The sequence below is a fragment of the Solanum verrucosum genome, unplaced genomic scaffold (assembly GCF_900185275.1).
Source record: "Solanum verrucosum unplaced genomic scaffold, falcon-dt-bn FXZP01000093.1, whole genome shotgun sequence".
Taxonomy (NCBI): Eukaryota; Viridiplantae; Streptophyta; class Magnoliopsida; order Solanales; family Solanaceae; genus Solanum; species Solanum verrucosum.
In genome coordinates this window covers 1,259,385-1,284,698 of record NW_026020065.1, presented here as the reverse complement: position 1 = coordinate 1,284,698, position 25,314 = coordinate 1,259,385, and the positions used below count along the sequence as shown (strand labels likewise).

The 25,314-nt window shown below is 37.1% G+C and overlaps 1 protein-coding gene across 1 annotated transcript in view; it reads left to right on the top strand.

Moving 5' to 3' along the window:
* LOC125823707 (anaphase-promoting complex subunit 1) overlaps positions 1 to 25,112 on the top strand; it is a 43,100-nt gene extending 17,988 nt beyond the window's left edge. The window contains exons 15-37 of the mRNA XM_049503074.1: positions 73 to 132; positions 4,784 to 4,882; positions 5,019 to 5,159; positions 5,693 to 5,773; positions 10,122 to 10,193; positions 10,847 to 10,918; positions 12,487 to 12,580; positions 12,653 to 12,735; positions 12,836 to 12,892; positions 12,994 to 13,071; positions 13,163 to 13,284; positions 13,370 to 13,530; positions 14,800 to 14,876; positions 14,946 to 15,056; positions 15,132 to 15,233; positions 16,378 to 16,518; positions 19,597 to 19,770; positions 19,874 to 19,937; positions 20,027 to 20,163; positions 20,243 to 20,391; positions 21,488 to 21,566; positions 22,956 to 23,054; positions 24,576 to 25,112. Of these exons, the coding sequence (XP_049359031.1) occupies positions 73 to 132; positions 4,784 to 4,882; positions 5,019 to 5,159; positions 5,693 to 5,773; positions 10,122 to 10,193; positions 10,847 to 10,918; positions 12,487 to 12,580; positions 12,653 to 12,735; positions 12,836 to 12,892; positions 12,994 to 13,071; positions 13,163 to 13,284; positions 13,370 to 13,530; positions 14,800 to 14,876; positions 14,946 to 15,056; positions 15,132 to 15,233; positions 16,378 to 16,518; positions 19,597 to 19,770; positions 19,874 to 19,937; positions 20,027 to 20,163; positions 20,243 to 20,391; positions 21,488 to 21,566; positions 22,956 to 23,054; positions 24,576 to 24,962 (2,640 nt within the window). The 3' untranslated portion in view covers positions 24,963 to 25,112. The remainder of the gene's footprint in view (positions 1 to 72; positions 133 to 4,783; positions 4,883 to 5,018; positions 5,160 to 5,692; positions 5,774 to 10,121; positions 10,194 to 10,846; positions 10,919 to 12,486; positions 12,581 to 12,652; positions 12,736 to 12,835; positions 12,893 to 12,993; positions 13,072 to 13,162; positions 13,285 to 13,369; positions 13,531 to 14,799; positions 14,877 to 14,945; positions 15,057 to 15,131; positions 15,234 to 16,377; positions 16,519 to 19,596; positions 19,771 to 19,873; positions 19,938 to 20,026; positions 20,164 to 20,242; positions 20,392 to 21,487; positions 21,567 to 22,955; positions 23,055 to 24,575) is intronic.
* Positions 25,113 to 25,314: the final 202 nt, after the last annotated feature.

Sequence of the window (25,314 nt, the reverse complement as noted above, 5' to 3'; positions counted from 1 at the left end):
TCAGCATATTTTCTAATTGACAATATAGAAGTTAGTCCTTGTGTTTTAAGGAAGTTGTTTTAACATCTGCAGGCACTCATGGTTCCCAAGCTTATCTTGGCAGGTCGGCTGCCTGCACAGCAAAATGCAACAGTATGTCTGGACAAATTCCAGTGTACATCTATTTCCATCTATGCATATATTTCTTTTATTAGCAGCTTGGTCTTCAGATAATTGATTGGAGCCAGGTTGATGTTTTACTTATTAAATGTAGATGGAAACATGATTTTGGTGTTTACTTTTTATCCCTGAAGGTTGTTCCTTTTTATTGTGAGAAATATATGGGAAAAATAATATTGAATTGTGTATCTAAATAATTACATTGAGACCCTATTTATAGACACTACATTGGAATCCTTTTCCAACTAGGATTCCTATTCTTATTCCTATTCTATTCCTATTCCTATTCTAAGTAGGAAATACTTATTTCTATTCTAACACTCCCCCTCAAGCTGGTGCATACAAATCATATGTACCTAGCTTGTTACAGATGTAATTAATACGAGGACATGTGAGGGACTTGGTGAAGATATCTGCAAGCTGATCATTTGACTTCACAAATTTCGTAACAATATCTCCCGAGAGTATCTTTTCTCTGACAAAGTGACAGTCAATCTCAATGTGCTTAGTCCTTTCATGAAACACTGGATTTGATGCGATATGAAGAGCCGCTTGATTATCACACACAAGTTCCATCTGATCAATTTTGCCAAATTTTAGTTCTCCCAGCAACTGTTTGATCCAAACTAGCTCACAAGTTGCTGTCGCCATTGCTCGATATTCTGATTCTGCACTAGATCGAGCAACCACATTCTGTTTCTTACTCTTCCACGACACCAAATTACCTCCTACTAAAACGCAATATCCGGATGTCGAACGTCTGTCAGAGGGTGATCCTGCCCAATCAGCGTCTGTATATCCAATGATATGCTCATGGCCTTGATCCTCAAAGAGTAGTCCTTTACCGGGAGCTGACTTTATATATCGCAGAATACGAACAACTGCTTCCCAATGACTATCACACGGGGAAGTCATAAACTGACTTACAACACTTACAGGAAAAGAGATGTCAGGTCTAGTCACTGTGAGATAATTCAACTTTCCAACAAGCCGTCTATACCTTTCAGGATTACTAAGTGGCTCCCCCTGTCCTGGAAGGAGCTTAACATTCGGATCCATAGGAGTGTCAATAGGTCTACATCCCATCATTCCTGTCTCCTCAAGAATGTCTAAGGCATACTTGCGTTGAGAAATAACAATACCTGATCTCGACTGAGCAACCTCAATACCTAGAAAATACTTCAATCTGCCAAGGTCTTTAGTCTGGAAGTGCTTAAAGAGATGTTGCTTCAAATTGGTGATACCATCTTGATCATTACCAGTGATAACAATATCATCAACGTAAACAACCAAATAGATACATAGACTTGGTGCAGAATGACGATAAAACACAGAGTGATCAGCACCACTACGAGTCATGCCAAACTCCTGAATTACTGTGCTGAACTTCCCAAACCAAGCTCGAGGAGACTGTTTTAGACCATAGAGTGACCTACGCAATCGACATACAAGGCTACTAGACTCCCCCTGAGTAACAAAACCAGGTGGTTGCTCCATATAGACTTCTTCCTCAAGATCACCATGCAGAAAAGCATTCTTAATGTCCAACTGATGAAGAGGCCAATGACGAACGGCAGCCATAGATAGAAAAAGACGAACAGATGCTATTTTAGCCACAGGAGCGAAAGTGTCACTATAATCTAGCCCAAATATCTGAGTATACCCTTTGGCAACAAGGCGAGCCTTAAGTCGATCAACCTGACCGTCTGGACCAATTTTGACTGCATAAACCCAACGACAACCAACAATAGATTTACCTGCAGGAAGGGAGACAAGCTCCCAAGTACCACTCTTATGTAAAGCCATAGCCTGCCTCCATCCAGAATGAGAAAGTGCTTCACCTGTAGTCTTAGGAATGGAAATAGAGGACAAAGACGACACAAATGCATAATGGGGTGATGATAGACGATGATAACTTAAGAAGGTATAATGTGGGTTAGTATTTCGAGTGGATCGTATACCTTTTTGAAGTGCAAGCGGTTGGCTAGGAGGAGGCAAGTCCGCAGTAGGAGCAGGGTCCGGCGCATGACATGAATCATCTGGGACTAGGGTTGGACGTGGACGGCGATGATAAGTTAGTAGTGGTGGCACTACAACTGGAGATGTAGAAGTAATCGTAGATTCCTCAAAGGTTGGCACAGGTAAAACCTGAGGTATGGGTAAGACCATAGATACATCAGGATGATCAGAAGATGTATAGTAAGGTTGAGACTCAAAAAACGTAACATCAGCGGACATAAGGTATCGATGAAGATCATGTGAATAACAACGATACCCTTTTTGAACTCGAGAGTAACCAAGAAAGACACATTTAAGGGCACGAGGAGGGATAGGATAGAGATGTGACTGAGGAAATAGTATGGAATGTGGAACCTGATTCTGAATAGAAGAAGACGGCATTCTATTTATTAAATAACAAGATAAAAGGACTGCATCACCCCAAAAACGCAGTGGAACATGGGATTCAATGAGGAGAGTGCGAGCAGTCTCAATGAGATGCCTATTCTTTCTTTCTGCTACACCATTTTGCTGAGGAGTGTATGGACAAGATGTTTGGTGAATAATTCCTTGATGAGACATAAACTCCTGAAACTGGGATGATAAGTATTCTAAGGCATTATCACTACGAAAAGTACGAATAGAAACACCAAACTGATTTTGTATTTCAGCAAAGAAACTTTTGAATATAGAAAATAACTCAGAACGATCTTTCATTAAGAAAACCCAAGTGCATCTCGAATAATCATCAATGAAACTAACAAAATAACGAAATCCTAAGCTGGAACTGACTCTACTAGGACCCCAAATATCAGAATGAACTAATGAAAAAATAGACTCTGAACGACCCTCAGTACTACGTGAAAATGTAGCACGAGTGTGTTTCCCAAGTTGACACGACTCACAATCTAATGTGGATAAACTAGACAAACTAGGCACCATCTTTTGCAGTTTTGATAGACTTGGATGTCCCAAACGTTTGTGAATTAGATCTGGGGAATCTGTAATAGAGCATGCTGTTAAGGAATTTGAAGAGGTAAGATAGTAAAGGCCTTGTGATTCATGTCCTGTTCCAATCATCTGTCCCGTACTGCGGTCCTGCATGAGAAAAAAATCATCAAAAAAGGTTATGCTACAATGTAGGGCTTTCGTCAAACGACTAACCGATGCTAGATTAAAAGGAGAACCAGGGACATAAAGAACAGAGTTTAGGGTGACAGAAGATACAGGTTTGGCTTTTCCAACCCCTTTTGGTTTTGTTTGGATCCCATTGGCTAAAGTAATAGCTGGAAGAGATTGTGAATAAACAATATCTGACAATAGTGATTTATTACCAGAGATATGATCAGAAGCCCCTGAGTCTATGACCCATGATCCAAGAGTGCTAGACTGTGACACACAAGTAAATGAATTACCCACAACAGAAACATCAGGTTGTGCAACCGAAACTACTTGTGGAGACGTTTGTTTATTTGCACGATACCGAAGGAACTCTTTATAATCCTTTAGAACAATAGGATCATAACTGGGTGGTGAACCATGCAAAATATAACATATGTCACGAGTATGTCCAGGTTTATGACAATGACTACACTTGGATCGAGGTTTTCCAAAACATTGTTTACTTGCACGATTTCGAAGGAGCTCATTATATTCCTTTAGAACAATAGGATCATAACTGGGTGGTGGACCATGCAAAATATAACATACGTCACGAGTGTGCCCAGGTTTATGACAATGACTACACTTGGATCGAGATTTTCCAAAATGTTCTCTCCTTCGTCGATTCTCCATAGACTGGTATGTATGCTGGAAACTGACAGAAACTGCTATAGTGGTCTGAAAATATTGGAAGCTGCCGGAATCTGCCCACAGTGGCCTGAAAATTCTGATTTTACAGGGAACTTGCCGGAAACTGCCCTGCAGTGGTCTGCTTTCGCCGCTTTTCTCTGGCATTGCCCATGTTTCAGGCTTCAGCATTATTATATTTGTTGGCTTTCTTTAGCCACTTGTGAGCAGTATCCTAACCACCCATATGCCCCTCTCCCCAGGCCTATGATTTTTTTTTTTGAAATTGGTAAATTGTATTCATCAGCATTAAGGGTATGCTGGCCACCTCCAAAAGTGAGCAATTACAAGCTTCCTATCAAATCTACAATCTGATCTACATCTTCTATACAAAGTAGTTTACACCAAAGAAGTAGAGCTTCAATACAATTCCATTTTGCTTTATGTATGGAATTGGACCTATCTGTAAAGCATCTCTCATTTCTTTCCTTCCATATTGACCACCATATACATGATGGTATTAATCTCCACCATCTCTTTTGACTTTTACTTCCTCCCCTCCTAATCCAGCAACCCAAAAGATCCGATGTGTGCTCTGGCATTGTCCAGCTAGTGCTTATAATGTTGAGGAAAAGGTTCCATAGCTGAGTGGTGAACTTGCAATGTAACAATAGATGCTTATTGGTTTCCCCTGTTATGTTGCAAAGAAAACACCTGGGAACTAGTTGTCTACCTTTCTTTTGTAGGACTTCTGTCTCCCCAGGCCTATGATTGCCTTGCAACAATTGTGTGTTTGTGAAGTTTATTTGTGTAAGTCGTGCCTCTTGTTCTTGTTTAGGTTAATTTAGATCCAAATGTTAGGAATGTTCAAGAACTCAAATCTTGGCCCGAGTTTCACAATGCAGTTGCTGCTGGATTAAGGCTTGCTCCACCTCAGGTTCGGTTTTATCTATTTGCATGTGGCTTTATCCCACTGTTATTATCCAGTGTTTTTTTAGATACTTCTCTAAGTTTCATTTTCTTACTTGATGCTACTTCCTCACGTTTTGATGCATTGTCTTGTGCTTACGCAGGGAAAGATGTCAAGAACATGGATATTATATAACAAACCTGAAGAGCCCAGTGTAGTTCATGCAGGACTACTACTTGCTTTAGGATTACATGGACATCTTCGCGTCTTAACTATAACTGATATATATCAATATTATTCTCAGGTTGTTTATTTCTTTCTGGACCGATCTGGTTTTATGCAGTGCTTTCCCCTCCTTACTAACATTACAATAACCTTTTCTTTTTCTGATTCAACACATTTTATTTATCTTTCTTCTATTTATACTGCATATGTCATGTAAAATATGATTTTCCCTGCCCTATGGAGAAAAGGGGAAAAGATTAATGCTTCTAAAGTTACTAAAGTAATTGTTAGATACTGTCGACTTGCATTGAAGCTTAAATGCTATGCAATTATGCAAAGTAGAATTTATTTGGATGATCGTGAAGGTCGGAAGGATAACTACAGCATACATAGTTGAAGTTGTCCACTTGGTAAAATGAAAGATGTGGCATCAACCCTGTGTCATGTTTGTTTGAGCGACTATACTCAGGTTTCAAAATCCTTATCGAGTGTATTACAACTATAAGTTTGAGAGTTTGGGTTAGCATATATAGTAAAATAGTGCACTTTAACAAATTATAATCTATGAGACACATGCTTATTTTGTGCATTCGGTGATATCATACCTTGTAGGAACATGAAAGTACAACTGTTGGATTGATGCTTGGCCTTGCAGCATCATACAGGGGAACTATGCAGCCAGCAATCTCAAAGGTAAGGAATATCTTCTCATTTTCTCCATTGCCTATTCCATTCTTGTCTTTCTTTTCTCCCCCTTCTGTGCATATCAACTGCTGTAACGAAGAGTACTTATTCTCTTTCTGGTCTCTGTTCATCTAATTAGGAGCTAGTCGCTTCGCGACCTATGCATGTTTTGATTACTAGATGGGAGTGCCAGTGCTATGAACGGGTGCTTGATGTACTTATTTTAATTTTAACCCAGATTAGCATATTGCACTTTGAGGTGTGCTTAATTAGGAGTAAAACACCAGAATCTATTGTCGTGAAGATTAACTTGCACAAGAAAATACTGCAATTTTCTCCAATCCTCTGCTTGTTGCTTTAGCTGAAGAAAGGCTTAATTAGATGTGCAAGACAAAAAGGCACAATCAGCTCACAGTATCTTTCAAAATAGTCCTATCTATTTTATTGTTCAATTTAATCCATTTCCCTGAAATGAAGAAGACACGGTATACTACTTGATTGATAATTCCATACCCTTTTTAGTCAATTTCTAATTTGACCATCTAATATCATTTTATACCTCTTCTATTTATATTACAACTGGAATCTAGTATCAATAATTGTATTACTTGTAATGCCTTATCGTGATATTATAAAACATGCCTCTTACTATTTGATTTATCAAAAAATGGTCCTTAAATCACTAATCCTTTATCATATGTGTAATGCTTAAACGTTAAAGGTTGAATGCATTGTGCAAATTTTCATAAGCAGCATTTTAAATTATAAATAAAGTACAATGAGAGTGCACATATAAGAAAGTAATGAACTGCTTATTGGGTCGGCCAATGAATCACTGTCTCTTTTCACTCCTATCAAGTAGTAAAAGGATCTCGTTTGTTTCATCATTTATCATGTGAAGCAAACCAGCCACTGCAATTGTTTTTACTATAATTTTGCAAGTCTTACAGTTTCAAATGTATACACTCCTAATCCTAAAAGCTTATATTTTGTCTTTTTAGTTTACTTATCCCTATAAGTTTCAAGACAAAATGGAAGGCACTTGAAAGGTAACACATTACTTCCATTGTAGAACACTAAATTTTGAGCTCAAAAATAGGATAACATAATACCTCAAACTAAATTCATTTGGCTGATATTCTCTCCTGAAGCTATGAGGCTGCCTTCCTGTAGTCGTTTCTTTGCATGCCTGCGAAACCAGTACTATCCATCAACTTCTTTCCAAGTTAACATAACTACATTCAACCCAAAAAAGTTATAGCTACAATCCAAGTGATATGAAAATTTTGTACATGAAATGTGAAGCTAAAATATAACAGTGACCATCACTCATACAATGAGATTAACTATAAACTTAGAGCAGACAGAACTGTGGCAGTAACATTAGTACGAAGTCACCATTTCCCTTCCACTACATAAATTTAGTGTTGAATGAAATTCGCCTCCTTTCCAAGTTTCAACAAACAATTAAAAAAAGTAGTGGACCTGATCAATTTTGACGCTTTTGCCAGAGACTTCGAATACACTGTTTATCTAGATTTAAATTTTACTTTTTGTGTATTCAACTTTTTAGTTACTATCTATCTTGTTTTACACAGAATATGTACAAGAAGAATAGTTAACGAGCAAACTTTTGTGGTGAAAAAACTACTTCATTATGTTATTGAGCTGCATGATGATACTTACTGTGATATATTTTTAAGTATCAATGTCTAAATTATTTATTAAAAGGAATTACTGAGCAATGGAAAAAGATTTAGCAATAACCTTAGAAAAATTTCATCTCTTGGAGGTGTTATTTCAAGCTGCAAGTAATTTAAAAGTGCATATTCCATTTGCTGGACCTGCAGATGCAATATCTCTCTTTCTTTGTGAGGCAGACTTACTCTCATCAATAGTGTCTTAGACAGTATTCCCACATCTTGTGTGTCTCTATTTTCAGCGCCAAGTTCAATTTTAAAGCAAATTGATAGGCTCAAAAGGAGGTTCCTATGGGAGGGAAACAATCTCACTCACAACTATCTCTTGTCAAATGTCAGTCAATTATTCAACCCAAGGCCTAGGGGGACTGGGAATTAGGAACCTCTAGCTTCACAACAATAATTTAATTATGAAGTGGGTATGGGGATATGGACAAATCAAGGCAGGGTATTGAAGGGACATTATCAAGGCTAAATATGACATTCAAGATCATAGGTGTCCAAAGAAAAGTAGTGAGCCTCATGGTGTTTGGGTTTGGAAACACATCAGCAGTTTCCAAGATGACTTCTTCCAGAAAGTCTCCTTCAAGGCTGGTAATGGGCTCAAGATTAGATTTTGGCACGACAAATGGCTTGGGGAATCCTCTGTAAAAGACTCATTCCCTTCATTGTTCTAGATAGCCTCTATCAAAGAAGCAACAATAGCTCAATATAGAGACAACAACTGCTGGTCTCCAACTTTCAGAAGGAATTTACAGGATTGGGAAGCTAACAACTTCGTTTCTCTCGTAGAAACATTGGGACAAAGCCTTCTCAAAAAAAGAAAAAAACATTGGGACAAAGTACCTTGATGGATGTGACTCTAGACAGAGTCCTTGGGGCAATTCCAAAGAAAGATCTATACTGTGAAAGAATGCTACAACTACTGGAGTTCTCAAAATGGTATCCTGGAGGTATGGCCTTGGAAACATGTCTGGAGTGCAAGGCAACCTCTCAAAGTCTCTTCCATCCCTTGGACTGCCCTGAAAGAAGCACGCCTAACACAAGACAATTTCAAGAAAAGGGGTGTAATCCTCATCAATAGACGTGTCATGTGCAAGCAGACTACTCAAAGTGTACATTACCTCTTTCTGCATTGCCCTGCAGCAGCTAACCTGTGGCATTTTTCTACTCTATGCTTGGCCTTCAATAGGTAATTCCCTTTAACATCAATGATGCTTTTGCTAGATGGATATTGTGGAGAGTTGACAAATCCATTAAAAGGATCTGGAGAATGATCCCAATAGTTACTTTTCTGAGCCTCTGGAAGGAGAAAAACAACAGATGTGTGATGGAATCTCAACCTCTATTTGTACTCTCAAGGCTAGATGTATAGTTAGTTTATATAGTTGGCACTTTCTTGCCCCCGTAAACAGTGTGGATAACTTTTTGGATTTTGTTAGTTCCCTATCTCTAGTACAATCGAGATGTAGGGATTTCTTTTGGCTGCTTTTACAGGTCTTTTGCCAAGCATGCTTCATGTAATTCTATTTGGAGCAGCTTCTTTTGTTCCCTTGTAACTTTGCATCTCCTTGATGCTTTTCTAATATCATTTAATCACTTTACCCCAAATAAAAACTAATTTGGGTTTGGTATGCACAAGTGAAGAACCGAACCAATGTTGTAAAGAATCAAACTTAAGAAACGAACGCCCACCCCTAATTCAATATAAGGTAAAAAATTTCCTCCATGCAACAATGTAGGGAAATACAGAAGTAAGCAAAACCCCTAGTGTACAGAGAGGCGGATAAAGAATAGAAAATGAAGAAGTGGAGAACTCCAGAGTAAATGAACAAAGATGCAACGAAAAATGAAGTGGAAGCAGTGGTGATCATGGGCTTGATGAATGGACCAAAAAGACGATATTACCCTTGGTCGTCCAAAAGACTCCCACTTATTATATAGTTAAATGTAGTGTTCTTGTAAACTGCACCATAGTACTATTTGGGAATTGTCAGCATAGGTATGCATGTCTGATTGCTGTTTTTTTAATCTTTTTTTGTTTGGTTTGTGGTGGGAGGGGATAAATAGACGGTTGTAGCTGATAAAAGTCTCGTGGAAGTACCTATGCTAATGAAGTTAACAGAAGTACTGCATGAAGTTCTTGATTTTATCAGCAGATCTTAAAGCCCCTATTAACTTTCAGCTTGCTCTGACCCTGGCCTTATTATTTCTGAGATATTCTGGACAAGCTTCCTTACACTTCATTTCTTGTTCTTCACAACATATAACTGTCTGCTGCCTGATTGTTTTACTTTTGGAAGCATAGGAGGATGACTCTTAATAATTTGACGAGTACAGTGCCTCATAATATCTGTAGATATAAAATTGCAGAATTGTAGTTGCTAAACTGAGTTAGTCACTTAGTGTAGCTTTGATTCTTGTATCTCAACATATTTTTCAGTTTGAGCACTCCAAATCTGCCCTTGTCAGTTACTGAATGATATTATCTACTTAACAATCAGCTCTAGTATTCAAACGTCCCTTTCCTGTTGGGTGCATTATCTGCATTATTGACTTAGTAATCTGTTGTAGTTGTAGCTTATTGATTTGTCATTAGATGTGCTTTTCTCCTGTTCCTTCTAATGAATCAAGAATTTATTGTGATCTCCGTGCAGTCTCTCTATGTTCATATACCATCCCGTCACCCGTCTTCCTTCCCGGAATTGGAATTGCCAACCCTGTTGCAGGTAATTGCAGTATGCATTGTGAATCAGTAAATGGTTAAATTCTGGTAGAAAATTGGTATTCTCTGTGGGTTTATCAGTTCATATTAGTTATTTTCTTCTGTTCTATTAAGAATTCAGTATAGGTGTAGAATTTGAGAAAGAAAAGATTTATTTCTATTTCAATATGTGTTTACATCCCATGAGCAAGGGTATTTATACAAAATGTCCTATAACTAATCTACTAAAGGAAATCAATTACAGTAATTACAACAAATTAATTAGAATAAAGATTTCCTATAATCAATCTAATCAATACTAGACTTGTTTGACGAAGGGCTGCACTGATCCTTACCGCTTAATTGTTTCATTTTTGTCAAGAATACTCTCCTCTTTGACCCCTCAAATTTTCTTGCAATATCAACAAGCTTTGCTAGCAAATCAGGGGCTGAAGATATGTTTAAATCTTCCATGGTATTTACGCTGATATGTTTCTATTCTTATAGTTCTTTCCAACTATTTGTCCTTTAGAAGAATTGAAGGTCTGTGTTTCCCTTCTCCATGTACTTGGGTTAGAGTGATGTTTGCCTTACTGTTTCTTTTGGTAAATAACCTGCCTCTTTAATGAAGTATCTGTCTTGAAAAATGATTGTTCTTGCTATTGGATTATTTTTCAGTCAGCAGCTCTCCTTTCTGTTGGGCTTCTATATGAGGGATCTGCACATCCCCAAACAATGCAAATTCTTCTGGTACTTTCTCTAAATCTTGGAGGTTTATACTCTTCTGAAGTTCTCTTGGATCATCTGTTGATCAAGTGTTGAGTAGTCACTATGTATTATTGGGTAGTTGGTTTCGATATGTCAGGATGTGTAGAAGTGTTCCCCTTGTTCGAATATATTTAACTTTTGTCATTCTCTCATTCATAGTTAGGAGCGGTGGCTATTGAAAGCTAACTGGAGTAGTGGGACAATTCATCTAAAATAAATTTGTTCCTCTGGGAGTTGGTGCAGGGAAATAGCAGATTTGTTTGTATCTACTTAATTGTGCTGGCATTGAAGTGAAATGATTTAGGGGTCATTTGGTAGAGTGAATAAGAATACTATTGAGTAGGATGTATTAGTAATATTGAGATAAGTTATACTGAGACTTTCTTATCCACTGTTTAGTTTGGTGTATTAAGGGCAGTTTTGAATTTAACCATGCTTATCCATATATTGGTAATCCTTGTATAGTTGATACCATGATTTGCTTAGTTATACACTGTTCTACCAAACTAAAGGTTAAATAATACCATGAGTAATACATGTCTTATTTTCTCTAATATATCCTACCAAATTATCCCCAAGTGATTATAGATAGTCCCTACTAGTGCTAGCAAAATGGATAAGATATTAGAGTCTCCATCCGATCTGATCAGTTAAAACGGGTTGGTTAACTGATATTTTAAAGAGCGGATCAAATATGGATCAATCATATTACCCTCTCTATAAAATTGAGTACTGGCTGATCAAATACAGATCACGAGGACTAAAGATGTGAAGAAGACTGAGAGATACCGCAAGCCGCGAGAGTGAGCTGCATTTTATTATCCATATAACCCACTGTACACCCTTGTAGATGCTGCCTCCATGTGTTCTTTCCTCTTCTGTCTTTTTTTACTTTTCTAAAGTGTAAAGGGAGCTGACAAATGGTTACATGAAGAACCAGAAGGAATGACAGAGAAACAGATAGGTCTGACTGAAGAAAACCATTTTTTAAAAATTTAGAAGTGCATTCTAAAATCTTTTAATAGCTTCTAAGCATATGGTTTTTATTTTTAAAAGAAAATATCAACATTTCAATTTCTGAGATCAATCCAAAAGTTCATGATTTTACCTTTAATAAGTTGATTTTGTTTCATTGGACTGAGAAAATAGTTGTAAATCCTAGTTTAATTGCTTCTGAAAAAATTATCCATGTTATAACGCTCAAATATTTTTATATTCATCATTTGTTTTTGAAAGGGAGGCACTCAGAATTTTGATCTTGTAAAACCATTGATAGAAGTACCCATATTAACCATCCATTCAACCCAAATTTGACTCCTACCGAATATGGGTGTGTCGGATGCTTTATACATTTTTTTTGTCTAACTCGTTCTCAACCTGTCCATAACTGATCTGACCCGTCCATTTGCTAGCACTAGTACATACTCCATACTGATCTTGCTTGCATGCAAGAATCGATGATTTAGTGTTTGACCAAAATTGTAAATTAGTGTTGATCCAAGTTTTATGCATGCTTTTCATGAATTCAATTACTGATAACCAGTTTGCAGGGTGAAATAGGCCGTAGAAGTGGAGGAGATAATGTACTTGAAAGGGAGGGATATGCAGTTGCAGCTGGGTTTTCACTGGGATTGGTTGCCTTGGGTATGATTGAAAGTGCACATGCATTATTATGGCTAATATCTGTTTCTAAGTATTTTTTTAAAAAAACTGAAGGTCGTGGAGAAGATGCTCCTGGCTTTGTGGACTCTTTGGTTGATCGGTTATTCCTGTACATTGGCGGCAAGGAGCCTCAAAACGTATATGCTTGCAGAATTTGTCTCCTGTTTTATGCGATAAGATTCCAAACTTATGGTTTTTGACTAAAGTGATGTTCTCATTTTCTTTGAATAAATTCAGGAGAGGTCCCATCTTTTTGTTCCATCTATTGATGAACTCAATCGGAGTGCAGGGCAGGTCAGGTCGTCTTGTCTCTCCACAGATATTATATTACTGCTATTCTTATCTGACTTAGAGATAGGTACCAATCATCCGAAACTGTACCATTTCTCTTGCAGATAATGGACGGTACTGCAGTCAATGTTGATGTTACTGCACCTGGAGCCACCATTGCCCTTGCTCTTATGTTTTTGAAGGTAATTTTAGACATAATATTACTTTTTCCTTGGAGATAACCTCCCATACAACTTACTTCTAATCATTAATTTTGCTCTTAATCCATTGCAGACAGAGTCAGAGTTGGTCTATTCTAGGTTATCTGTCCCGCAGACACATTTTGATTTACACTATGTTCGACCTGATTTTATAATGCTTCGTGTCATTGCTCGGAATATGATAATGTGGAGCAGGTAAAACATGCTCTCAACACTTTCCAATCAGCAATAACATTTATAAGTTGCTTCGCAGGTCTAACTATGGTTTAATTTCTTCTAGAGTTCATGCATCTGAAGAATGGATTCAATCTCAAATTCCGGAGGTTATTCAAAATGGTGTTAAAAGCCTTGGTGATACCATGAGTGACACAGATGAGATAAATGCTGATGCATTTGTTCAGGCGTATGTTCACATAGTGGTTGGAGCCTGCATTTCTCTTGGTAAGCCTAAGTTCTAAAAGACAGCTATTGCCTCTTGTCTGTTGACTCTAGCTTCTAGTTAAGTTGCTATGTAATACTATCTTCCATTTTATGCCAGACATGAAATTTTGATATCCAACAGTTTCCCTAACTTATATACATAACAATATGCTTTAAATGGTTTTGAATTGTGAATTTAAATGTATTACCAACAATGGAATCAGTAGAATTTGAGAATTCAAATGCAGTTCCAACGATGGATTCAATACTGTCTTCTACCAGTTCATATAAATCACTGCTAAGGAAGGTTGCATTGAGTTTGATTTGGGAGGGCAGATCAGGTTTTAGAGATATAAAAAATAATGTTACTAAGTGATGAGTGGAAAATAGCTCGGTCCCGATTTGAATTGTGTCAAGAAATGGACCTCCAGCTTAACATCTGCACTAGAGTTTAAACAATTTAACTCTTAGGGGTCGTTTGGTAGAGTGTATAAGAATAATGCAAAATATAGTGTATTAGTAATGCTTGCATTAGTAACGCTTGTATTAGTTATGCTTCCATTAGTTATGATAAGATTTTTTTTTATGCAATGTTTGGTTTGGTGTACTAAAAATATTATGCATTACATAGTTTTTTTAGAAAAAATATTTGTTTATAAAAATACCCTCAGCAAATATAATGGAAAGGATGTAAAAAAAGTTTTTGAGGGCAATTGTGTCTTTAATAATGTTAATGCATGCATTAGAACCCATTGCATTACTAATGCATAGAAATAGATGGTAAATACACTCTTCAATACACAATAGAGTGTATTACTAATACAAGCATTAGTTATGCATAGGTTAGAAAAGTGTACCAAACAAGGTACTAATAATACATCAAGCTAATGTAAGCATTATTTTCTCCAATACACCCTACCAAACGACCCCTTATACTCTATGAACTAAAGCAGGCAGAGATATGAATATTCTTGAAAGTTGGAGAATATAACTTCTATAGTAGGATGGATCTTTCAGAAGTTGGTGGATATGGTCAAAAGCTCTTTTTCAATACAATAGTGTTTCAATACATACCAACTATAGAAGCTTTGACAGCTAATGGAAATTGAAAGCAAAAGAAGATATGTTAAGTGTTGCGTACCTGAAATACTTTGTACTATGAAACTAAATAATGTCGCTTTGTTCGTTTAGTGAACTACATGGGACGGTGGGGTTGGAGCTATTGAACATCAGATCTGTTGGATGTTGTATTTCTTGTTATTCTTGACTTGCAAGCTATAATTTTGTCAGGGTTAAGATATGCTGGTAGTAGGGATGGCAATTTACAAGAGCTGCTCTACAAATATGCACTATACTTCCTTAATGAGGTCTGTTCTTCACCTTATTGTGTCGATTCATAGTTATAATGCTGTAACAATTTACCTCTAATCCTGCAGATAAAACCTGTATCTGTCTCAAGTGTGGCATTTCCGAAAGGACTGTCTAGATATATTGATCGTGGCTCACTGGAGACATGTCTTCACCTAATTGTACTCTCTCTATGTGTGGTTAGTATATATCTGCACAAGTACAAATTGTTTAAATTTATGGTTAGGCTTCATTCAGAAATTCTACTTGTGCAGGTCATGGCAGGGTCTGGACACCTACAAACATTCAAGTTGTTAAAATATTTGCGTGGTCGAAATTCAGCAGATGGGCACTTGAGCTTCGGTAATCAGATGGCTGTAAGTGAATTGTCATTTTACAATGAGTTCTTGAATCACCTGTTTATTCCACTGGTTGCTAACTAAGTTCCACTGTAGATCAGAGCAATGTTTGTGATCCACCACAAAATAATGTGGATTACTCATCAAATTTTCCTTGAAAAGAAAAGGAAAAATACCATAAATAGAGCTGTCAGTATGGGCTTAGCCAGCTGAGTTGGCCCAAACCAGCCCGTGATTTGATAGGATTGGCTACAAATTTGTAGTCCATGTAAGAATGAGGCTTTTTAGCCGGGCCCAAGTAAGTCCGTCTGCCCATGAGGCTTGAGCGAGGTTGGGTTGGGCCAGCCCATGGGCCAAATAAAAATATTTAATTTAAAATAGATAATAAAAATGAAGTAGAGTACTAACAATCACAAGAAATGAGTCCAAACTCAGTTTATATAACCCACCATATATTCATATTGAAAAGTCTAATGATCAAAGTAGTAAAATGCAAATACAAAATTATATTATATTTCATATCTGAAGCTACAATCAGATGTTTACTTGAAGCCATTATAAATCATCAAACTTCTTTTTGAGAAAGATAAATCATCAAACTTCTACTGAGACCTATATCACAATAAGAGACATCATATACAACTAAAATTGTATTGAACCAACAATCCAATACAAAAATTTCATATGTAATGGACATTACTAACAATTGAAAATATTTGACAATTCATACTTAATAAGTATTATTAGGTTATTTAATTTTAGTTTGAGACTTGGATAGCAACATCATGTAATTTTGTCTGATAAATATTCATGTTAAGCATTTCTAAATTTGAATCTAAATTTAAAAAATCATTTAAAATGTGAACCGCTGGCCCCGCCTGGCCTGAAGCACACATAGAGATGGTTGGGCTAGCTGTTTTAAGGACCATCAACCCGTATTGACAGCTCTAACCATAACCATTTTCTTTCAACAAGAATAAATAATTGCTTGGACATTTTCATTATAGATTCGCAAGCATCTGATGATAGGACATTGGTGAATCTGCTGTATGCACTTGTTCGTTCAAATTGTTTGTATTAAGATGCAGAAGATATTGTGGATTCAACTTTTAGTTTCTTCTATGACCATCTTTCTCATGCAGTGTTCTGAAAACTGTTTCAGGTAAGCTTAGCCATTGGTTTCTTGTTTATTGGGGGTGGAAAGCAGACTTTCTCGACTAGCAAAAGTTCTATTGCTGCTTTACTAATAACACTATATCCACGATTGCCGACTGGACCTAATGACAATCGGTGCCACCTTCAGGTAAATGAATGCAGAAGTGAAATACTTTAGTAGAGGAAAATATGACCTCAGTTTGTAGCAGTGTTTTTAAAGGCGTTGGGGAGGTACATTTCGGAGCACGTTCTGAGGCTAGGCGATGGAAAATCTCCCTTGCGTGCATGTGGGAGGCGCAGTTCCATAGGACGGATGCTCTAACATGTCTGGCATATGCCTAGGCATGCCTCGGACCTCACTGGAGAGCCGCACGCCTGACAGTTCTGAATAGATCAGTTCAAATTTCGAGAAGAAGAATTAGAGTAAAATTAATATTTATTCCTTGCCACTAACATGAATCAAGTATAAGGAAAGAAAGTGAAAGACCTGATGTTGATCAAAAAGAATACTGTAGAGTTTATGTTTTAATTTTCTTTAATTTCATTTTCATAAAGCAAAGAGTGCGGATGGGCAACAATAGTTCTCCGATTTCGAATTGTGATGAACTTGTGCCCTTGGTTTTTAGACATTTAGGACCTTCTTAGTTGCTCTGCATCTGGGTTTTGAACGATTGAATGGAAATTATGGGAAGAAGATGAATTCTCAAGGATTTCAAAGCCACTCTCCTTTTACTTTTTTTCTGTATGGACTTTTAGGGGGATTATGGTTACTGAGTAGATACTGGGAATACTGGGCGTCACTTAACAGTGGAAGTAGTCCAGTAGTTGACACTTGCTAGACAACTTCTCTTATGAGATTTCTGTAGATCTGCCAAATGTAGGAGTACCTATTAGGATTGTTGTAAATTTTACAGTGGATGAACAGTGTAAATGAGAGAGACAATCATTGACCCCACCAGAGCTATTTAAATGAGGGGAAAAAGAAAGACAAACTGATAATACTTCTTTTTGACAAGCACCTGAGAATATCACCTTAAATAAAAAGGACTTATTCAAGGGGGACTAGGCTATGTGAACATTGTTCTGAAGAGTGCATATGAATGCACCTTCTGTGGAAAGAGTTCTTTCTTGTTTGACATATCCAGCTATCATGTGATGCAAAGGAGAAGGTATATGTACCTACCCTCTAAGACATGTGTGATGTGACTAAAGGCCTGTTGAGAGGTGTTGAGTTCAGATACGAAAAATCCCATGGAACAACTAGATACTGGCAATACCTGAACATAGTATTGAGTGGATCGGCGCTGATTCGTAGTTCACTTATCTCGAAACTCACCTTTCTGGATTTGATTGATACTAGTTATACAGAGATTGAAATTATTCAACATGTGAGAAATATAGGAAAAGAATATTATTGAATTGTTGTTGTGTCTACATTATTACATTGAAACCCTATTTATAGACCCTAGAATACAATCCTTTACCAAGTAGGATACTATTTAGTATTCCTATTTCTATCTCTATTCCTATTCCTATTCTAATGGGATTGTATAAACCTATTCCTATTCTAATAGGATTGTATAAATCTATTCATATTCTAACACTCCCCCTCAAGCTAGTGCATACAATTCATGTACCTAGCTTGTTACAAAAGTATGTAATACGAGGACCGATGAGGGGCTTGGTGAGATATCTGCAAGTTGATCAGTTGACTTCACAAAATTGACAATCAATCTCAATGTGCTTGGTCTTCTCATGAAATACTGAATTTGATACACAATGCCGATAAAACATAGAGTGATAAAATTACAGTATTGGAACTTCCCAAACCAAGCTTGCAAAGACTATTTCAGACCATAGAGTGACTTACGTAATCAACATACAAGGCTACTAAACTCCCCCTGAGCAACAAAATTAAGTGGTTGCTCCATATAAACTTCTTCACAATGCAGCGGACATTGTAAGTGCTCAAAATCTAGTATAAAGTATAGATCATGTTGGAATCAATAGACGAGTCGATATTAAACAAGTCACCGAAAAACTGGTCGGAACATGCTCATATGCCGGAGTATTAGATTCGATAGCTAAAAGTGGTCACAATCTAAGAAATAAAATTATATGGGTAGGGTCGGAATGATGTCACGATCCAACTAGAAAATAGAAATTATATAGGATAGTTTGATTTGATGGAACGACCCCATTGAAAAAGAGAAATAATATGGGTAGGGTCGGAATGATGGCACGACCCTATTGGAAAAGAAAAATTATACGGGTAGGGTTGGAATGATGGCACAACCCTACGCAAATCAGATTTGAGGAGTCATCGGAAATACAAATGGAACTATGCAAATCAAATCTGAGGAGTCACTGAAAAGACACATATGCTATACAACTCAGATATGAGAAAATAGTTCGGAAAAATCCACGGTACTACACAAATTAAATATGAAAAGTAGTCTGAAGAGATGCACGGTGCTACGCAAATCAGATATGCAAAAAAAAGGTAGTCACCGGAAGGATGACATGGTGCTACACAAATTATATATGAAAAAAGTAGTCATCGGAATGATGGCACGATGCTACACAAATTAGATATAAGAAAGTAGTAACCGAAATGATGGCACGGTGCTACACAAATTAGATATGAGAAAATAGTCACCAGAAAGATACACGGTGACCCGACTTTTGCTAACATACTCATTGGCCGGACGGGCGGCATATATGGATAATAGCCACCCGCCGGTAACGGAAGCTCTTTGATTCTCTACCAAGTTCGTAGAGGCTCTGATACCATGTGAGAAATATAGGAAAAGAATATTATTGAATTGTTGTTGTGTCTACATTATTACATTGAGACCCTATTTATAGACCCTAGAATACAATCCTTTACCAAGTAGGATACTATTTAGTATTCCTGTTTCTCTTTCTATTCCTATTCCTATTCTAATGGGATTGTATAAACCTATTCCTATTCTAATAGGATTGTATAAACCTAGTCATATTCTAAACCAACATATTGGTTTCCCTGTTTCAAATTGTCCGATTATTGACTATTTCCTTTTCCCCTTTTGTGGAATACCTCTTTGCAACTCTATTAATCTTTCTTTCTTTGATCTCATAAGATGTCTTCGATTTTGGTTAATATTCTATGTAAACATCTCATACTATCATTATAATTTGTATTTGCTTCCTTCCATTCTATTTCCGGTAAATTTGCATCGTACAGGCTTTTCGGCATTTGTATGTTCTTGCAACAGAAGCTCGCTGGGTTCAGACAGTTGATGTGGACAGTGGTTTACCTGTCTATTGTCCATTAGAAGTTACTGTTCGAGAGACAGAACACTATGCAGAAACGAGTTTTTATGAGGTTACCCCATGCATTCTTCCAGAACGTGCTGTTGTAAGTTCTGGTCTTCTGTACAAGCAAATTATGCAGTAATTTTAAGATTATTGAACACATGAAACATTAGGTCAAGCCAATTTTTTCCCTTTTGGCATTATAGTTGAAGGCTGTTCGTGTCTGCGGCCCTCGATACTGGTCTCAAGTCATCAATCACATTCCTGAGGGTAAAGTTGACATTGGTTTTCACTTCATCTAGTTGGACATCGAGGCTAAAAACTTATTTTGTTCAATATTATCTGTAACTCTTTTACAGAAAAACCATGGAGCTCAGGGGACAAGGGTGATGCGCTTAGTTCTGGTATCCTCTATGTCAAGAGAAAGGTTGGAGCATGTTCCTATGTGGATGATCCTGCAGGGTGTCAGTCACTGCTGTCACGAGCAATGCACAAGGTTAGTTCTCATTTACAAAAATTCAACTCTTCTTTGTCCTGTCTAATTGTTACATCAAATTATGTTTTCTTTTATGTAGGTGTTTGGCTTGACACGTCTAAGAGCTTCAGCAGCAAGTAGAGATTGTCAAGATGGTGACATGGTAGATCAGTTGATCAGTACTTTCTCGTCGAACCCAAGCTTAATTTCGTTTGCCCAGCTCTGCTGTGACCCTAACTGGAATAGCAGGCAAGTGCCCATATATTCATTGCTGATTCTCAAGTCAATATTCTAGCGGTTATTTTCCTGACTCAGTGTGTACTCGTTGTGTTCTTTATTTCCTTTTTCTTAGTTCCTAATTCTGACACTTTTGTGTTACCTCGGCATACAGATGGATCCCACAAAAAAATGAATAACTATCATTAAGCATGAATTATAAATTGATCTGAATCTAACAGAATGTAATGTTTAATAAACCAAGAAAGCTACATAAAATTCAAGTAGGGGGGAAAGGAATTTTTCCAAGGTGACTTGGTTACAAAATAAATCACCCTAGAAACCTGTGATTGAAGAAATTGTTCTTCTGTCTCATTCCCATGAACAGGTATTAATCCTGATCCAGCCTGGCTGTTGAAGTGTTGCAGCTGGATATGTAGTCTAAACTAGCTTTGCTGGCTTGTATTTTGTAACTGTTATAGAGCAGGATAAGAGCGAAAAGGCTAACTTTTGGAGGCTGGACTTATGACAGAACTATGGGTTCTTCTTTACATCATGAATACTGTAAAAAATGCTTCTTAATCTTCTAACTAAGGGTGTTCATGGTTCGGTTTGAGTCGATTTTCTCCTAAAAGAAAACCAAACCAATTAAGTTGACTTTTCATATATTAGAACCAAAACCAACCAGTGTTTTCAAAGACGTTTATGGATTGAGTCTCGGGGCGGGGCGTACCAAAAATGCTCCTGGGCGCAAATTAAAGGCGTAGATCCATAGGGTGTATGGACTAGAATTTGGGGCATACGCTCCGGGGGGAAAATGCAAGTCCCTAGTGCAAAAACATACGCCTCGAGCATTAACATCTACTTACTAATTCATTTGCAAAGCAGGGACTATTTACATGTACTTACTAATTCATTTGCAAGTTACTAACTGAATGATATAGCAAGATTGTGTGAAAGATTAGTTTTTGATGATGTGAATGTAGAAATATTATGTGGCGTCCTTTCAAACTTGCTTGACAAATAATGAAAGACTAGCCTCCAAGATGTGTTTTATTGTCCTGCTGAAATCCTTGTCTTCTGATTGTAATGATGAGTTGATAGTAAAGCCTGTATTGCACGTTTGCAGATCTGACATTGACTTCCAAGAATTTTGCTTACAAGTCTTATTTGAGTGTGTAAGCAAGGACAGGCCAGCCCTATTGCAGGTGATGATTCATCATGCAAATGTTTTTTACCTTGATAATTCATAAAAAAGATTCTTAAATGATGGACAGTAAATGCTACGTCTTTGAGCCATGCAGTTGTGTAGTTACCATGGAAGAACTTACTTTGAACATTTGTTCTATCCTTTTCAGAAAGAATGTTATATACTGAATATTGAAGTAGTTGTTACACCCCAATTCAAGCTGCGTGGGTGATTGACACCTGATGCTGCCTTAAACTTTCCATGGAGAAAACCATCTGGACATATTACCCTTTTCATAGCAATGCATGCATCACGACATGTAAAGCTTAATAAATTTGGAACTATAACATAAAGCTCATCGGCCTCATCATAATCTTGAAAATCCTAACATATAGTTCACAAGGCATAGAACATTTGAAAATCGTTACAAAATGAAAATGTCATAAGGGCCTCATAACATGTCTAGACCACTCACAAATCACAATAATATCATGGAAACTCTATGATGTACAAAATAAATACTATGCACGGGGCACATCCCAGCTATGCAAAGGAATATCATGAAACACTGGCCACAACTAGAGTATTGGGGCTCACCAGAAGCTAAGATGTAGGGAGATGCCTAGCTTGTGCTAAGTTGTTCAGACTCTTCACTTTCGGTGCTTCACCCATGTCAACACGACGTTGGTGTGGGATCCGTTCCTTATTTGGTCAATAAATTTTGGTTACTTCGACCATAATTGATGGAGAAATTCGAGACAAATACCTATCATTTATTTAATCAAAGCAAAAGCTAAGACCAAATTTCAAGCAATGACATCACCCCGTCTTGATCAGATGTTGATTATGGTCAATTCTAGGTTTATGAAAAGCTCAATTTCAAGCCAACGCTTTAAAATGTTCCTGAATGCATCGAAAACCGCGTAATCCAATCTACGAAGTCAAAAAGCACCTTTCAGATCCAACAGAACTGTCAAAATTCAAATTTGACCTAGTCAACCTGATACATAGATTTTGGTTTAACTTTCCAAAAACCAAACTTTCAAACTAAAAATCTTCTCCGAAACTCATTCGATCACCTCAGGAATCGTGTCACCCATTCCTGCAAGTCACGAATAACATCGAGAAGCCAGCTTACAGGAATGGTCAAAATAGGGGAAACCAACTGAAAACACAAAACAGCCATGAGGGTCGTTACAGTTTACACCTTGGGGATACCTTAATCAAGCTGCTAGGGTCGTGATTAGTCGTAATTGACATTTAAAACTTATGGGTCTTTATAGTTGCTTCCTATGAAGGTTGAGTTACTTCTTCTCCTTGTTAAGTAGCTTGTGTTAGTATTCTTCATCAAAAAAGTAGCTTGTCTTAGTATTTGGAGGTAGTCATTTAACATTTGGAAAATCTGCAGGTTTACCTGTCATTATACACAACTATTGGTTCCATGGTTGATCGGGTTACTAGTAGTTCCAGCAATTTACAGGACACACTCTTCGTCTCAAGTCTGAAGGTATCTTTTTGCTTTGTACCTGATTTGTTGGCATAATCTATGAATTTTTTAAAAAGTGATTTTGTTTCAGATTCAAAATTCCTTTTGAACTACCTGCTTAGTGTGTGGGCTTGCTATCTTCATATTTTTTCGAGTTTAGATCATTCAAAATTAAGTGTGTGGGCTTAGTGTGTGGGTTTCTTCTCCTTACTTGATTGTGGTTTTGTTTTAGACTCGAAATTTGTTATCTGTGTAGTGCATTGGTGCATGCTTTCTTTGTATACACGTCTGTTGTAGACCATCCAAATGCTCTTTGAAACAAGTGATGAGAATTGAGAAGTCACCACTCTCCACAACATAAATCAACTAGGGAAGTCACTGTAATTTTTAAAGTAGAGGTTAATGTATCTGATATTGTTGAACTGGAGGGGAGCTAACTATGGTTTATTGAATATTTAATATGATCAGTATCAGAGAGATTTCTTTAACTTTATTTACATTCAACTTGTTGTATGAGCCAATTCTTTTTCTATTTGCTAAGCACATAAAAGTATTATAGTGGTAGATCGTTGAGATTTCTGTGCAGGTGTTACGTGTGGAATTGTATGCTATTGTATAATTAGGAGGACAAGTTATTTGTTGCGTGAAGTTCATATATTTGAGAGTTGTAGAGTATGTGGGCTTAGATTTGGTTCCAAAACTTGATAACCATTTATGCATGATTAACATTTTTAACATCATAAAGCCGTGATACCATTGCACCCAAGGGTGTGGCCTAGTGGTCAATGAAGTGGTTGCGAGCCATGAAGTCTCAGGCTCGAATCACAGCGTAGACAAAAACACTAGGTGATTCTTCCCATCTGTCTTAGCCTTGGTGGATAGAGTTACTTGGTACCTGTTGTTGGTGGGAGGTGACAGGTATTCAACGGAATTAGTCGAGGTGCGCGGAAGCTGGCCCGGACACCATGGTCATCCAAAAATAAAAAAATAAATAAAGCCCTAATACCATCTTTAACTTTATTATTTCCTCTTTATGAAATATAACTTATCTAACATAGAAAGGTAAAAAAGACGGATCTATTGTGGCAAGTTTAGATCCTATCCTTGTTCATGACCATTAATGTTTCTAACACTGTAAAGACCTAATACATTCTTCAAGTTTATCATTTCATCCTTGTGAAATACTGTAGAACTTATCTGACACAAGTCAATCAGAGAAGATTTTACTGTGGCATGTATAGATCGTACCCTTAGCAAACCTCGGTCAATCAATATATTGCCTAATTATCTGGTGATAGTTACTCCTCCTTCAAAGAACAAACACCAGACTGTTAGATCACAAATCTATTTGAAAACATCCTTAAAAATGAATGCTTGTTGATCTTGACCTTGTACTGATTTCCTGATTGCACGTATGCTTTAGCACTGATGGTGAGCAATAATTACTCACTATGCCTTTCGTGCTAAGCTGCATATTACCTGTAATTACTGTGCCTGATATCCATCTTTAATGGATTATTGTATTCAATTCTTCGCATACAGATAGCGCTGGCCTACAATAATAGTTTGCTAAGTAAAAGATCAACAAGTTCAAAGGAGGGCATCGTACAATCAACTTTTCTTGGTTCAGTCCAGAAGCGTGTGGAGGAAATTCTTAGTTCATCTCTGGAATTTCAGAAGGATTTTTCTGAGTACATGAAATATGGAAGATGGCCAACTGAAGATTATGGAAGAAGGGCCTCAACTCTTCTTTCTTGGTATGTACAATGGTACAATGTGCCATCACCATTCCAAGTTAAAAGAGCTTTGGACAAAATCAAGGCAATTAACACATCCTCTTCAGTCCCTCTTTTACATTTGTTGTTCCCTACAACTGATGTTACTGCCCTCTGTGAGATCAACAGAGTAGGATTTTGCTCCAGGGGATGAGATTTGAATATCCTCTCTAAATTTTATTGTTGTTGTAACTAGTAAGTCTGTATATATATTCTTAATTATTAATTTATAATGTTAGTATCGAGTTACAGGAGGATAATTGAGGTTTTTTTTGGTAGGGTATACAGCCCTGATTCTCTTTAGCTAATTCTGAATAGCAAGTACTCTTACTCATAACCTTTCTCCTCAACTGCTACTCATAGAAAACTTAAATATTGGTGGGATAGTTTTCAAGTCTGCTATTAGTTTTTTGCTCCCATAGAAGAAGTAATAGGAAAATAGCCACACTTAAATGCGAAAATAAAATTTGAACAAAAACACCTCAACATAAAGCACGCAAGAACTT